Genomic DNA, 17,681 nt, shown 5'->3' on the forward strand with positions numbered 1-17,681 from the left:
GAAGACCAGTTTATGAGAGCCATGTAATCAAAATGTTCAAATATTCTCTTATGGACCTCATAAACAAATCTGAACCAAACATGGCTTGGTGGTTGTGCTTGCTAGCTCAAGCAGACACTGTTAGATGCGCTTTGTGAATACTGAATCACTGCACACAACACACACAATGAGTTTTTTGTGACAGACATGAATGTGCTGACAAAAAACCATATTTTTCTAAATAGCATTCATATACTTTTTTTTCATCCACTTTCATCTGAAATTGTTATGCGTGCTTGCTTGAAAAATTTGCAAATACATACACTATAGGCAATGATAATAAAAACTGACTCGGGACAAACTTACAAATGGGTTTGCTTGTTGATACACACATTTGTGTTGACTTGAAAGAAAGATTGTTGTGACCAAACATTCACATGTTGGCAAAAAAGCAGAATTTGCATTTTGTTGTGTATATAGATTTTTTGGAGTTTAGGACATAAAATGTGCTTGCGAATAAGACTTTAACATGGGCAATTGTGCATTCTATGTCTAAAATATGAAAAGTAAGCCTAGAATATTCTGATATATCAGTGCATGTTTTCATTAATACATATATAAAATGTCACATTGAAATGTAAATTCTGGTTAGAAATTGTTCAACTTATGCCATGAGATGAAATCACGGTGTTAGCCGCACACAGTTACAAATAAATACTGAGTGTTCATTCATTTTAGAAATCAACTTAGTATGGCAGAGTTTGATGTGTACAAATAACCTAGTCAAAAAAGTCTGATGCAGATAAAAAAAACAAACAACACAAATCAAGTTCTAAACTGACTGACTTTGTATAAACCAGAAGTTTTCACAATAATCTGAATTGAAGTACACATTTTGCTAAGAGTGTTTCACGTTTGGTACAAACAACTACACAATATGATTTATCATGTAGTTCAACATGCTTTGTTTACATGTATTTGAGATGTGTTGACATTTCAACAATACACGGTTTTGTCTATCACAAAAAAAAACAAACGATTTTCGTGGTACTTGCTTGTCAAATTATCCATGTTTTGACAGATTCATCGTTTCTTGAACTCTCAATCCAAGAAAGAAAGCCTTAACATGCCTCACATACATGTATCGATACTGTACATAGAACAACACCCATTTTTCGGAAGGTTCGGATGAAACTCATATCTTTGAACGTTGTATTTCTCCAAAAAGCAAAGTAAACTACAAACTTTTTGTCAAGCATGAATTAAAACTATCTTTTCTAGAACTAATGACACCGCATATTCCGCAAAATTCGGCTTGTTGATAAAAATACTCGTCGATGAAAACATAAAACACTTTGTTTACATACAATTGGGGCTTTGTCGACTTTGTGAAATTTCATGTTCTGGGGAAGGGACATGCATTTCGAGTTTATGCTGTTGAGTTGAATAACGGCATACTATAAAAGGGCGAATTGATCGTGTTTGAATCATTTCGATTTTTGAAACTGAACGAACAACACGCATAATGAGTGACAGAAAAGCTTGCGAGCAATGGATGTCAGGTGTGGAGAAAAGTGGAGGTTTCCAGGCATGGTTAGAGAGGCAGAATAAGCATCGTGAGAATGAGTCGTCAGCTGGAAACAACAAAGCAGCTTGTAACAGATGGATTAAGGGCATGGGCGAAATGCTGCCAACTGTATATGACACTACGTTAGTGATTGTGTGTCATAGGTGCAAAAACTTTTTTTCGATGGTGAACTTTTGCCGTAGATGCGAGGCCCTCAGCTGTGTGTCATGTACGCGGATCGACGATCGCTGCGAATGGTGTGGCGAAATTCAGGGTTACGGCCAAAACAGAGGAGTGAGGCTTTTGCATCTGTGATGGACTGATCGAGTGGACTATGTGGGCTGATCTAGTGGACTATGTAAACTGTTGTACGTTGTTGTTGCGAAAGATTGAATGTTTGAAATATTGATTGTTGCAGAATAAAATCGTTTGAAACTACATATACATAGTTGTTTGTATTTGCTTTGATTAGAGTTGGATAATATAGTTTGAGAAAACATACGACACTGGGTTATATCAATAACTAACGCAATAGCGAAATCAAACATTCGTGCACACAATAGTACTTGTTTTTCAACTCTGCGTTTGGTAGTTGCATGAATAAGTATATGTTACTACAAGAATAAGAACAAAACGAATTGAACGGTTCATGATATTTATTTACAACACGATCATACAAAACCTACTCATGTGTTTATCAACAGTCTTGTTCCTGGACCCACCATTCGCAAAAACTGGCAATTCGGTGAATGTTTATGGTGTTCCAAGAAAGCATCGTCTGTGGATTTCCAATGATACAACACAATGCCACAACGAAAACATTTGCAACGATCGTGTTGTCCCAAGTAGTACAACCCGCACGAAGCAAGCTGGTATTTGTTTGGCTGTATTTGGGGCGACCAATGCTCAAAAGTTTTCAGTCTATCGATATAGTTGTCCATGTAAATACTTGTTCGATACATGCACACAGCGTCGGTATCATCCATGATATGATATGATATTATATTACACATGCAATTGGTTATTTCAACATCTTTATACATTTTTTGTCTCAAAAATACTCTTGGTCAAACGTTACGAGTTTTGTTCTCTTGGCTTTTGAGCTCAACAAAATCCCATTAATGGTTTGAAGTCGTTTTGTGGGATCTTGGTGTGTCCAGCACAAATCATATTTCGGATTGATCAGAATAACCTCAATATCGACATAGTACACAATTTCCGTATCTGTCGCTTTCCAACATTGATCTCGCGTCGAAAATGTAAACTTCACATCTGGATAGAGATCCATGATGTACATTTCGACAGCTTTGTTCCACTGTTCGAGGTTTAAACGTAACATGTGTCGAAAAAAACCTAAATCTTTGAGTTCGACGGCTAGCATTGTTTTGTGTGAAGTGTACTAAGTCAAATTACTGCTATATAACATTTTCTACCAAACAAACAAACACATGTTAACGTTTCAACAAGTTTATTCAATATTTTGCACATCGACAATTGACAGGCACGCAGTGACAGGTCCAGCATCGGTGCATTCGGTTTATACGTCGCTGTGTTATTTTGCCCACGCTGAGAAAGAATGGAGGACGTTTCGCCACCGCAATTTCGGCATCCCAGTCCTCAGTTTTTGGAGTGACGGTTTCTGAAACAGAACAAGCAAAAGTTAGTTACAGCATTCAACGTTTACAATCAAACCTCCAACACTAACATATGAAATTCTTAACAACATACTTTTTATCTCAGACAGCCTAATCTCCATATCCCAGTCCTCAGTTTTTGGAACCCGGAATGTAGTTGCTGGCACAGACATGTTATCGCTTTGAAGGTTAGATCAAGAATGATTTGATCTACCAGTCATGTAGCGCCTTTTATTTGCAGCGACTCTTTGACAACCACTAACCCAAAGCTGTTGTTACTTGTTTCAGTATACAGAATATTTAGGTTTTTGTTGGCCGTATTGTATTCACAAGAAACGAAGTTGTACTTTGATTGCATCAAACGCTCAATTTCCTCACGAAGTGTCGCCGAGTCATCTTGCTGCGAGACCTCAAGAATGCTTCTCATGCGAAATGAGTCAAGTTGTTTGTTCCAAAAATCAGTAGTGCATTTGGGTACGAGTGTTTGACCATAACGTTTGATTAGACACGAAGCCAGTTTGTCATGCGTATTCTTTGAAAATGTTAGTACTCCAATCATACTTAAGGCTTGTGTCAAGTAATAGCTCGTAGCTGCCATATCTTTGGTACATGTTCTTGAAAAATAAAGGTGACACTGATGAACCTCATTGCCGTAGTTATCTTCGTAATCGGTTTGTTCGCAAAGCAGAAAATCAAACCCATTGCTGTGTGAATCACTAAACCTGAGCTTCACAAACTGTATGTATTCAGGTTTAGATATATGAATGACAACTTGTTCTAGGTCTGTTTGTGTGAAATCAACAGGCAAAACATGTTTTTCTTTGATAACAATGTAACACGATGAATCGAAACCAAAGTTTTGATTAATGTGTGTAGCTAGCAACTCGGGTTGGTTTGCTTTGATGAGTGTATTCAATTTGCTTTCGCCTTTCCTTTCGATGCAACGAGCCATTTCTGTTATTCAAATTCAACAATTTAGGTTTTTATCATGGAATTTGTAATACGACGACTTGTATAAATACTGCAACAAAAACTGAATGTGTCTCATTTACAATCTGACAACAGAAGCGACAACATGTCGGTCCAAACATTGTGCGAAAAATTCATTCGTGAGAAAAGAAATTTCAATGCGAATGGTCACCAAAAGAAGTACATGTTTAGCGTTACATGTCCTTTCACAGATGTCGAGGGACTGCGTTTTACGTCGATAACTAACAGTCCGTATGACTACTTGAACTACAAGCCAACGCTGGACCATGTGTTTCTCGATGAACCGACACTAGCTGCGTTTGAACGATATGTTGACTTGATGTTTTCTGTTGCCGATGAAAAGATTGATATGTGCTACTTCAAAATATTGAAAACATTAGTACCAGAACATTTCGCAACTCTAACCGAGCGCATAAAGAAGGGTAGATACATGCAGTCGAATCCCACGTTAAACTACAGACTGCCGATATGCATAATACCAGTGTTGGAGTTGCACGGAATCGAGGAGTTTAGCAAAGTCTATTCGGTGAAATCCACTTGCCTATCTTTGGAAAGGACACAGATACGATTGAAGCTGAACACCTACTTTCGAGCAGTCATGACATTACTCGATTGTTCGGAAAATGATATCGTGGAAATATTGGTGAAAAAAGGAGTGCTACCGAGTAAAAACTTTCAGCTTGTCAGTACACAGAAAGAGCTCACAATAGGTCTGAAAATTGTGAGAAGCTGTGGTGAAATATACGAAGCGTTGCAAACTGGCATCGAAATGAGAGAGATGAATGCTAACGTATACTCACTGCAACCAAAATATGGATATCCAAATACAAATTTGTGTCAGGCGTTAGAGGTTTTGTTTGTGATGCATCCTTTGTACCGCAAGCACATCAACAGTCTTCACATTGAAACGGAGCTGATCGATGGGGGAAAAGGTAGACTAGTCAATGCTATTCCTAATCGCAAACGCAAATTTGTTGAAGATCCAAAGGATCAGTCGAGTCTCCCCAAAAAGATGCTTTGCAAAACACAAGAACAAACATGGAATGACTTGCCTTGTTCTGATAAGAAGGCGTGTTCGGAGCAAAACGAGATAATCAGTATGCCGGTCGATTTGGCAGTCGTGAAAGAAGAAATCGTGGAAACGTTCACCCCAGAACAAGAGGTACAAGAAAACCCGATGCCCGTTAGCGACATGTTACCTGAAGAAGACCCATGTAAAGTTTATTTCATCAATCAGTGTCAAAACGAAGAACACGAAGATATGCTCTCTCAAGCGGTTAGAACATGCATTCCCAACATTCACATCCCACCGAACTTTGTCGCATTTTGTGTGTCGAAGGAATTGCTGACAAACGGCCTCGTTTTGTACATTCCTGCAGATTTTGTGTTGTAGTCTGTTGTGTGCAAATTTTTTGTTATATAGCTATTACATGTGTTTTGTTAGATGAATGAAATAAAAACCAGCAATGTTGCGTTTCATACTATTTGTCTTGTTTGTGTCTCTATGTAGCTGTAACGATAACTGCTTCAAAAAATCGCCAGAGCGCGATCTGGGTATATACAATGGTGAATTCTCGATCGTTTCCTATGATGATGCGCTAGAAAAGTTACGCAAAATTGTATATATTCCTGAGAGAACGTACACAACGCAATATGATATTCTCGAGGCCATACGAAAAGTCATTAATAAAATGTTGGGCGTGAAAGACAATTATTTGACCATTGATAATCACAGGGACAGGTTTTGTTTCCAAATCAAAGGCAAACTCTTTTTGATTTTGACCGCGAATATAGGTAGGATGCTAGCTACTGATTCTCTATCGCGGTTCTTGGTACCAGACAATACATCTAATCATGTTGCAGACATCGAAAAACGCAGTACCGATAATGAGCTCGTCACATCGACAGTTTCAAACGAAATTGACACACACACAAACAGCGAAATGGAAAACACAACGCTTGCTTTTATCCCTAACAATGGTTGGACAACCACAAAGGTTAACAAAAAAAGCACGCAAGCAACACTGAGAGTTGCACACGAAAATACCACTAAAACATTAAGTAAAAAACATAACACATCAGTTGTCAATGCCCTTAGCGATGGTTCAACAACCACAAAGGTTGAAGAAAATAGCGATCTTGGCACATCGATAGTTGCAAACGAAACTAGCACACAACAAAACTACAGTGAAAACCATAACATAACGAGTGGTAATATCACTAACAATGGCTCAACAGCCACAAAGGCAAACGAAAATAGCGAAACAGGATCTGTCCTTGTTATAATCGAAGTTGTGTTTTGCATTCTAGCCGTGTTTGCAATCGTTCTTGGACTTATAGGATTTGTGTATAACGTTATAAAAAAAACAAAGGAACTAAAATAAATATAAAACACACTCATATAAACGAATCTTGCCATTCGTAATGTTCTAAGCCAAGCATGCGGTCGTTTATCGTTTTGTGTTTGTTCATTGTTGTCCGCGCAAACACAACAGTTCAAAGCGTTTCTTCAACAACCACATCGAGAGTTGCAAACAAAACTAGCACACAACAGAACTACAGTGAAATCGATAACATAACGAGTGGTAATATCACCACCAATGGCTCAACAACCACAAAGGCTAACGAACATGGCGAAAAAGGATCTGTCGACGTTGTGTTTTGCATTCTAGTCGTGTTTGCAATCGTTTTTGGAATAATAGGATTTATGTCGTACGTAATAAAAAGATCATAAGAACTTAAATAAATATAAAACACACTTAAACAAACGGATCTTGTCATTCTTGATGTTCTGAGCCAAGCATGCGGGCGTTTATCATTTTGTGTTTTTTCATTGTTGTCCGCGCAGACACAACAGTTCAAAGCGTTTCTTCTTACGGTTTACAAAACTGTTATTGCAATGTGTGTGATCCGACTAAAAGTATTGGTAAAATATATGATGGATCTTGCTACTTTATCAGTATTGAGCAACAGTTCAAAGTTGGAAACCAGTTTTCAACGAACGTCAATGTACGTAAAACTGTAAACAGTGCCGACTATAATGCATACGATGTGGTCATTTTTGGACAAAAAAACATTCATCTAAAAACGGTTTTCACTCAAGTAAGCAACGAATTTATTTTGAACAACATTCAAGGTTCTATCAAGATAGCGCTGTTCAACAACAAAGATAGGCCTGCTCAATGCGTTCATTTGTTGAAACGAAAATATTTGGGCATTTCATGCGAAACGGCTAACGTAGCCTTGTTAAAAGCGGATCGAGGAGAGTTTGTGACTGTGTCACCTTTCAATCCGCGTGCGTACAAGACATGTTCATTTGACGAAAACGCAGCAGCGTCGATCACATCACCTAAAACTTGTTTCGTGGTGAATGAAGATGGCCAGTGCTTACCAGCAGTGCTGCAAACAGAAGAAGAGTTGCAAAACGCTTTTGACTATCTGATTAACAGAACGCACGACCCGAAGGTGAATGCAATATCTCAAAATTTGATGTTCAAAATTGACAGTCTGAACGAAACGCTCGAATTAAACGATTACGCGATAGTCTATTCGCGAGTGTCATATGATGAGAACAATACGTGCTTGTATATCGACGTGAATGAAAAATCTATTTCGTATGAAGATTGTACAACAAAACGAACTCTGTGTCAGATTAGAATTCCTGGTATGGGACTGGATTCACCGAGTGACGATGATTCCAAAATAAACAGCTTTTGGGTCTTATTTATTGCACTAACATTTGTGGTTGTTTCTTTGGTTATAGTTATAGTTATTGCGTATGTGTTGCAAGGATTTCAATCTAGACGTTTACAAACTACTACAACAGTTCAAATAACAAGCGCCTAACTCGAGTATAAAACCATTCACGCAAAGTCAGTAGTTGTCATAACGTAAAAAAATGTTCAGCTGTGAGTTTGTGGCTGCGATGGTAGCAAATTACTTGGAATGCAAGCAGTTTGAGGACTCAAATGACACTCTTTGTGACATCGTCGAATGTGTGATTTTGCTTGTAAATAGCACTGTTACGATGCATGTTCTTACAAAAGATGAACTGACCATAGCTTGTTTTGATGAAGACTATTTCGCCGAGTTGCTTGAACAAAAGCTGAACAATGGTTTGAGCTGGGATGTGTTTGTGACAGCATTTGTTTTGTTTGCGGCCGTCGTACGTGAAATATCGAATTACAACGCTGAAGGCTTCTACCACCTGAATAAACTACAGAACGTGTTCCGTAAATATAGACTTACTGACTGGGTTGCAAATCAACCTGGTAAATGGACATCGTTTGTACAGTATTGTAAGCGAGTTTGTTGAATAAAAGTAGAAAACAGACAAATTTGTGTTAAGTTGTTTTATTCAGTATCGCATTCACATTCAACTTCACTTTCTATAGATGTCGATATGTTCGAAGCCAAATTTTCGAATAATTCATACTCATCGATAATGTCTTTGAGACCAATCATATCGATGATTTCTTTGCACATATCAGAACCATTGGTTTTAAGCAAACCGTGTTTCTTCTCAACCACACCATCGCGGTCAAAAATGTTGAAATATAGTTTTGTATCGTCTGGTCTGTCCATAACAAGCATCAAGTCGTCCTCGTCGTCATCTTCACCCAATCTTACATACACATTCAAATGAACTGTTAGTCCAAAGCATGTGATTTTGATCTGATAATCGAACTCGGGTTGAGGTTCATAGTCAGGAGAAAAAAATGCATATGGTTCAAATGTTTCAGATTTTGACATGCGAAACAATTTCACCCTAGGCTCCTCTGTGGATATTATGCTCATATGCTTTGATATGATGTCCCACAACTTATTCGCAGCAGATTGAGATTTGATTTTCCATTTTCTTTTCTGTATACGTTTCTGCTCTGGTGTTTTCGAACGAGCATTGAAGCATATGCATTGAACGTTCTCCATGTTCTAAAATGTGACCAATGTGGCAACGTTTACAGACAAAGTGAAACGGTTTGTGAAATAGATCGTTACAAAATTTGCATATAAAAGCTCTGCACAAAAAGTAAGCTTCATTTCATTTGTTGATGTTTGCGACTATATTTCTTGGCATTTTGCTTATTCGATTCATCATCGAAGAACGAAACCCCGATTTTTGGGATCGCAAAAAGACTAAACTTGACAACAACAAGAAGCCATGATCGGTGTTACAATGCTTGCGATGATCTGTATTCAAGACTTACGATGGTGGTTTTCTGTTAGAAAAATACGAAAAGAATGCATACAGGTTATGAAAGAACTTCGTGAACGCTTTCAAGCAAATAGTTGCTGTGATTGCAAAGACTGCAAAAAACGTATGGCTCAACTTCACCTGGAAAAAGAGCAAGCAGTGAAAGACTCGCGTACTTGTATAATTTGCTGCAATGAAGAGAAAACCTTTGCCGTAGCACCATGCATGCACCTTTTCTGCGTACACTGTTGCTGGCACATGCATATATACGGGAACAAATGCGCTGTTTGTAGATCTGAAATATTTGATTGGAAGCGGATTCATTGGACTGATTAGTGTTATGACTTTTAGTGCATGCTTGTGTGTGTATTTGTTTGAATAGTATCGTCAAATAAAATGTTGAAATGCATTTTATGTTTTGGTTGTTAGTTTGGTAGAGAAGATGCAAGTATATTGACGTTTTGGGTTTTATCTTGCTGCGTGAAGAAAACAAACACGCGTGTTTACTGTTTTTGCTCTTTATTTTCAACATACAACAAACAAAATACGACATTTAGTTCATAACATTTTCTTCTCTGCGCTTTCGGCTCAAACTACGACTGAACACTTTTGTAAAGCTTCTCTTTCTAGTTCTCGACCGCTTTTCATCGTTTTCGCTAGGTTCGTTGACAGACATTGGTTTTTGGTTTTCCTTAGACTCGTTTTCTCGTCTTAACAATTCGTTATCATACGCGGTTTTGTTGTGAAATGTAAGAAGTTGTGGAATGCGTTTAAGAAACATCACCACTTCTGTCATGCCTAGGTGCTCAGCGAGTTCGATCATGTTTACCAGACTAGAGATTGACTGCCAATCCGAGTAATCTAGCGTGAGACCGTTACATTGGTACTCAGACAGATTCATGAGAATTTCAAACACGTTCATCAATTCTTGAACACTGTACTTCGGCTGAATCTTGACATGATTTGTCTTAACGTTAGTGAACATTTTCACAATTGCTGCTGGGTATGATTTTTGTTCTTTGCCCACATAAAATACAACCCTGTCTTTGCTTTGTTTAAGCGACTGAATGAGCTTTGAAGAGATTTCAATACCAATATCGTACTTCAGTTTAGTGAACAAGCGATTAGTGGCTTCGGTGTCAGTGACCCGTTTAATATCTTTAACGTTTATGGTTGACATGGTTGACATGGTTGTGTGTGGTTTGAGTGTTTCTATAGAAAAACTAACCTTAAATAGATTTTTATCGCAGTTTTCCAAACCGTAATTTGTGATTGTATAGACAGTTGAACATCCACAAAAAGTCATGTTTTTTCTTGAGCTGGGAATCACATCCTATAGTGTTAATCATAACAAGAAAAACATAAACTCCTAAAAGCGAATAAGGACAGAGTGAAGTGTTTCTCGAAGTTTTGTATGTATCGTAAATAAACTTTATGTATGTGGAATTGTTAACCGTACTTTCGTCAAACAGAGAGAAAAAATTGTAAGCTTTAAGTCGGTTGTATCCACAAATAGGATCGCCAAATACTGAATCAAAATGGCTTGTAATTTCGCTAGTTGTCAATTTTTTGAACAACGACATGCGTTCATCGTCTTTGAACTCATTGAGAACCATTGTGACACACGTTTGAATTCCACACCCGAGTTTTGAGTTCATTTCTACTAGCTTGCTTTCGAATATTCGTATTGGTTCTTCATATTCTGTTATGTATTGAAAAATGCATAGCGAGCATTCGTGGTGATGTCTAGAGTACATGGGTGAAAGCAAGTAGGTGTTTTGTGCTAACTGTTCGTCTTCGTCAACAATCAAAACCTCGTCGATATCCATTGATAAGGCAACAAATGTTTACAGTTCATTGATACAATTTATTTACAACATATACAAAAAATGTAACACACACAAGTCAACATAATCATACAATATTGCAACAACGTAGTCATTGGTCATCATCGCTCAATTCTAGATCACTGAGTATTGTTTTTTCCTTTTTCGGTTTCTTAACAGTTTTTTTTTCACCAGATTTTCGCATTCTCTTAACAGCCAGAGCGTTCATAATTTCCTCTTCATCATCGTTCAGCGTATCTGACATTTCTGCATCGGAGATGTCGATATCGGCATAGTTGCGTTTTTCCTCAACCTTGGAAGATTTGATTCGCTCTATCAAAGAAAACATGGTTTCGTCTTCCCCAGAACCGAGTATTTTGTTGAGCACATCAATTGGAACTCGATCGAAAACCTTGGAGCTCACAGTCTTTAAAACATCGTTTTGCAGGTTTTTTGTTTTCTTGATGCCCTTTATCAGATGCTGCGTTCTTACTTTGAGGCGTCTGTACTGCGCTAGTTTGGTATCAATCTGTTGTAATTTCTTAGAAAGGTCTTCTAACTTCGAACTATAGTTAGGCGACACGAAGACACCTGGCTCGACTTCAGAAACCCAATTCCTTTTCACGCCGTGTTGCAGGACAGCATTTGCAAACTCATTTATTCGTTCACGGTTGTTCAGCATTTGTTGTGCCATCGTTGAAAGTTATTGCGAGTGTGCTTATTTCGTTAAACGCATCAATATATATTCGTGTGAAAAAATAATGCACGCCTTACTTGTTCATCATTGGCTGGAATAAACGAATGTAGTACGCCTCTTTTGCTTTACGCACATGCTTGTCTCGCTCTGTCTCCAAAACGAATACAGTGTAACGTTCTTTTACATCGCACAAGTGTTTCCCACATTCTATCAAATGATCAGTAGCTCGACAATAATGCTGCTCTGTTCGAATATGAGAGTTGTGTGTGTGAATGCGTTTTCTCAGATTAACGGTCTCGCCAATATACTCACCGCCGCAAGTGTTGCACTTCAGAACATATATAACATCTTTCGATTTACAAGTGAAGTTCTTTCCATCTTCAACAATGTATACAAAACCACAATTGAACTGAAAACTGTTTCCACTCTTTATTTGAGAACATAGAGTGCAGCGCTCACCGTTACATGGTTTAACTTTGTAGTCCATCAACAACTCAAAATAGTGAAATTATGACTGAAAATGTGTTTATGCGTTTTTTGTTACAAAAACATGAAGATCAGCTGGTACCGTGAAATTGATTCCTTGTTCCTGCATAGCACAAGTAATGTCAAAACACGAACAGTTTTGCGAATTTAGCTGACTGATATGTAGAGTTTTACTAATTGTTGTGAAACAAAACTCGATTGTCAAGTCGAATATGAACACGTGTTCGTCTCCAATATAGTCTAGTATGGTTTCAAAAATGCTTTCGAGCAGTTCTTGTTCATTGATCAAAACGCTGATGCATTTAAAAACGTGGATGGAAAATTCTTGAGTGTTACCAATGCTCTCGCTTTCAATGGTATACATGTTGTCATACGAAGTCATTGTGAGTTATGACAATAGCGGATACAAACGCTTTGATATATGTTAACTGTTTACAACAGTATCGTTATGCCGAGCTATGCTGTGTAGTACAATTATGAAGCAAATAGCAGCTATCACAAGCACAATGAATCCACCAACACAAACAGCGACAGTTTCCCAAAACGTTAATTTTCTTAGTCCCGGTTCGTCATTCAATGTACTTTTACCCAACAAAACCTCGCAAATCGTGGGACTGTGTTTGCATTTTTCGATTGAAATGGTCTTTGATCGCATATCGACATACGTGCATTCTTGTCCACTGTTCGTCCTTTTGTTGTACACAATGAAGTGTTCGCTTGTGACAGAACTGTCATCTATATTTTTTATTTGAAACTTTGCCTCACTCATATTGTGTGCAGTGTTCTGAGTAATGCTAACCAAATATGAAACTAACTTATCATCCAAATCGTAAACACTCGCAATACTTGAGTGCGAACAATTTGCATCAATCCGAAAACATTTGCCATTTTCCGCTTTCACAGCACCAATATCGCAGTACGTGAAATTAGCCAATTGTATTTGTGGTACGCGAATGAAATGACCATTTCTCGCTATAAGCACAGCATTCGTGCTCTCGGTACAATTCTCAATTTGATACGTATTTCTGAATAACGACATACAAATCTTATCAACAGTTGTGCCATCTTTGGTGCTGAAGACAGTAAGTCGATATGATGAAGCCTTTTTCGCGAGAATAACTTCGTTACTCACTTGTTTCACTATTTGACTTAGCATCGCACGTAAAGCATGATTACGTTCGTTGATAATCAAGAGTGTGTATTCACGAAACGGAGAAAAATGCGTATTAGAGGAAATCTTGAATGATGAATCCAAGTTGATGAAATAGCAACGATTGTTATGTACTTTACCGATTGTAGTAGAACGATTACATGTTATGCAGTAACAATTTTGCAATCCATACATAGATACTTCTGCAACGGTCTGCTTGTTGTGCTTAATTCCCATTTTATGCTTGTTGATAGCATCTTGCATATTTTGAAATTGTTGGTTAACAATGTTATCGTTTTTAACTGGCAGACTAACGGTGAGTTTTGGCTTGGTAAGAGCATTTTGAATTTTGTGAGAAGTTTGGTTAACAACAGTATTTTTTTTAACTGTTGGACTTATCTTGTTTTTTGGCTTGTTGGTAGAAGTTTGAATATCGTAAAATTTTTGGCTAACGAAAGTATTGGCATTTTGAATATCGTGAACTTTTTGGCTTACGATAGGTTCAACGATAGGTTTGTTTGTTACTGACAGAACTTTAGTGTTTTTGAAAAAAAAGTCAGAAAAATCGATAATTGGTACATTTTCAGCGCTTTGCTTTTCATCCAAATTATCGTCAGAGTAATCCTCATCAAAGTTATCCTCGTCAGAGTAATCCTCGTCAGATTGATCAAAGTCGAACTTATCATCGATTTTTAAGCGGATCTCACTCATTTCTTGCTCTATTTGTGTAATTGTGTCTCGCAATTCTTTGGACTTAGAAGGGATTATTTCCAAACCTAGATCATATTCTTTGATATACTTGGCGACTGACAAATCATTCATTTTTCTCTTCAATAACGCATTTTTGATTCGTGTTAACGCATGATCCTGTTTCTCGGGACTAGCACCTTCTAAATTCACATCGCACCATGTTCCGAACGTTGTACACAGTTCAGTATTAAATCTGATGAAGGCATGACCGTGCATCCCATTTGCACAAATTTCACTTCCATCATAGGTCAATGAAAAATTGTACGGAAACAAAGGTATCCAAGCGTGTGTGTAAATCTCAGTAAACACAGATTCTACAAACTCACTGATAGAGTACGTTTTCGGCTCAATTTGCAATCTAACTAAAAGACTTGGTAAGTCGTAAGTGATAAACATTGATCCCGCTACAAAACCATCAACTACACTGTATACCGGTTTTGAAAACGCTTTTTTCTTGTTCGGACATCTAGATAGACCTATGGATTTGCATTGTTGCTCATGACCTTCTAAACTAAACTCTGGGTTTTGCATCCATTTGTTGAAAAATTGTAAATTTTCTTTGACATCGTCGTATAATGACAAATACTCATAGGTTACGTTTATCAACACATAAAATAAACCATTCGTAACGTCAATCGGTGTATTATGTACATGCTTGAAACAAGACGGTTCATAAAAATTTGGTTTAGGACGTCCTAACGCATTTGTTTGTAAAACTATGGGACAAAACAGGGCAACTATATGCACGAACATATACATGACGAGTTTTTGATGCATTGTCATTTTGGAAAGTTCCTATATAAGTATTTTCAAACAACAAATTGAAGTTATTTGTCTTTCAGTCATTCACATGGATTACACCACAAATAGCATTCCTATGTGTCTGTGGACAGATTTCCAGCATGTAGAAATAAATACAAGAGAACATTTTGCACATCAATTCGAAACGTACGCAAGACTCAAAGCTTCTCTACAACCAACGAAGTTGATAATGTGTCTATTTGATGAAATTGTGGAATGTGTTTGCAGCAAAACAAACATAAGCAAAATCAAGATTCAACATGCGCTAATGGACTCTTGTACTTCAAGAAAAACCTTTTCAATTTGGTCGTTTCTGATCAAAGATGTGACAAAAGAAACTTTGAGAGTTCTTGCTACGAAAGCGAACCGGTGCAGATTCGATTTGATGTATAATTATACTCACGGTGGAAACTGGATATGTGGCGCAATAGATTTCCACGGTTCGGAGAAGTCAGAAGATATTATCCAAGCGATACTTGAAACAGAGAACGTTTTTGAAATGTTTAGTGCCAATGCGATGACAAAATTTACCCATCAAATTGTGTCACATCGTGATTGTTGAATAAAATGTATTGTATTATAGCTTGTGTTTTTGTGTTTATTTTTTGATACTTCTCGAAAAACAAACAATACGCAAAATCGTTTTAGGTTTTTTTATTAACACATACATGCACAATCGAACACAAAAGAACAAACATGCCATAACTGTCAATGCCTGAGTCTTACATCTTCTTTGTTCATTTTCAATATCCATGTTATGATTGCTTATATTCAAATGTTTTGAGTCGTAGCGTTATCGAAAATACACCTAAACTTCCTATACAAATACATGGATGTTGCCTCTCATATTCATCCATGTATTGAACGAATGCCTCATAGTCAGAAAAATAAATATACTCGGTCTCTTCATCCCATAGACGTTCAACCTGATTTTGTTTTTCATCATCGATGCCACTGATTTCGTCCGAATAAAAATTGGTTTCTTCTCTATATTGGTCGTCCAAAAACTGTTCGTAAGATTGCAAAAACTGATCTTCTATCATATCATCGATATCACGGCTTCTGCAAACCCAACACATTTTTCTATCATGTATCTCTGCATCTTGATCATTGGAACCCTTTTGAAATATGTGATTATCATCGTCGATTTCGCCCCGGTAATATTTTTGCTTTTGATAAAACTGTTCGTAAGATTCGAAAACCTGTTCTTCCAGTATATCGCCAGCATCATTAGTTCTGCAAACCCAACACATTTTTCTATCATGTTTCTTTACATCTTGATCATTGGAACCTTTTTGAGGTATGTAATTATCATCGTCGATTCTGTCCTGGTAATATGTTTGCTTTTGATCTCGTTTTGCATTGCGTATTTTTGTTCTTCGTTTCTTTTTCAGCCTGTTTTCAGCCTTTTTACGCTGCTTTTCAGTTTGTTTTTGATAAGATTTGTAGCGGGTACGAGTACAAGTCTTGTCAATTTTCGCCATTAGCAGCTCATCCAAATCACTATAATTATCGTATTCGTCATACTTTTGGTCATCTTTTGTTTGAAGACTTTCTACCGATTTATTTGAATATTTTTGGATATCATCGCTAGAATGAACATCTTGATCGCTTTCTGTTTCCACAATTCCATAATTATCTCTTTCATATTGCTTTTCAAACTCGTTTTCCAAGTACCTATCGCATAACTCATAGTCAAGAAATTCAAATTCAAAAGGACAAGCACGACCAAACCGTCGATGACTGAGTCTCACTATTTCTTCTTTGTTCATGTTCCAATCGAACACAAAAGGACAAGCGGGGCACAGCTGTCGATGCCTAACTCTCACATCTACTTTGTCCATGTTCCAAATGGAAATGTGCGCATTGCAAAACACGCATCTAACGCAATTAAAAATAGTGTCGGAGAAATTCTCTCTCGTGTCGGAGATGACACAAGGGTCGTAGATGAACCCTTGGCTAGCCAGGTCTTCCTTTGACACGCTGCGTTTGGATGGCCTGTCTTCAAAGGTTTGAAGTCTCTGGTCCATAGTTTGATAGCGACTGAAGGCTCGTGGTTCAGATTTTCTAAGCCTCGCAAAACGACTGTACACAGACATGTTTGCAAACAAACGTTCTTAGACTTACTAACTCCTATTTATACCATTTTTTTGTAATGACTTATGCGATACAACTCTCGTAGTACAATTAGTGTATATTGAAAACAAAATTAGCCCGGCAAAATTAGCGGGGGGGTCTTTTTTAAAACCCCACCCCCCTTATTAAACCGTCAGAACATTTTCCGGGCATATCATATAGCGCCGCATCCCGCACCAAAAATGCACACAAGAAAAAAGTGGCTGTGGAATCTTTTAATACGTCGTAACAACAGTATATTCTCACTTTTGTTACAACGGACATTTCGGTGGAGAATGTCAAGACTTAAAGTAATGAGGTGTAAATAATAGCTTAAAGGTTCATGAAATAAATGAGTCGAAGTCAATGGAGAAAATGTCGTTTGAGTTAGTCTTAAAATTTAGTTCGAGGTTTTCATGCGACTTATGTATACAGGCGACTTTGCAGGTTATTTGCGCGATGTAGTGTCGATTATGTTTATTCGGGAGTCCC

General features: G+C 37.5%; 1 protein-coding gene across 3 annotated transcripts in view; it reads right to left on the reverse strand.

The window, feature by feature from the left end:
* The window catches only part of LOC127880101 (uncharacterized), a 36,454-nt gene extending 19,073 nt beyond the window's left edge, over positions 1–17,381 (reverse strand). Inside the window, exons 1-2 of one of the 3 annotated variants that reach the window (XR_008049421.1) lie at positions 3,275–3,415; positions 3,041–3,185 (exon numbers count right to left, since the gene is read on the reverse strand). Coding sequence is in view for 2 of the 3 variants with exons in the window: in XM_052427328.1 (XP_052283288.1) it covers positions 15,830–17,173 (1,344 nt within the window). In the remaining variant the exon portion in view is untranslated. Of the gene's footprint in view, positions 1–3,040; positions 3,186–3,274; positions 3,416–15,477 lie in introns of those variants that run through there. The other 2 variants (XM_052427329.1, XM_052427328.1) reach the window with 2 other exon arrangements.
* Positions 17,382–17,681: the final 300 nt, after the last annotated feature.

This window comes from Dreissena polymorpha, chromosome 4 (genome assembly GCF_020536995.1).
Source record: "Dreissena polymorpha isolate Duluth1 chromosome 4, UMN_Dpol_1.0, whole genome shotgun sequence".
Classification (NCBI taxonomy): domain Eukaryota; kingdom Metazoa; phylum Mollusca; class Bivalvia; order Myida; family Dreissenidae; genus Dreissena; species Dreissena polymorpha.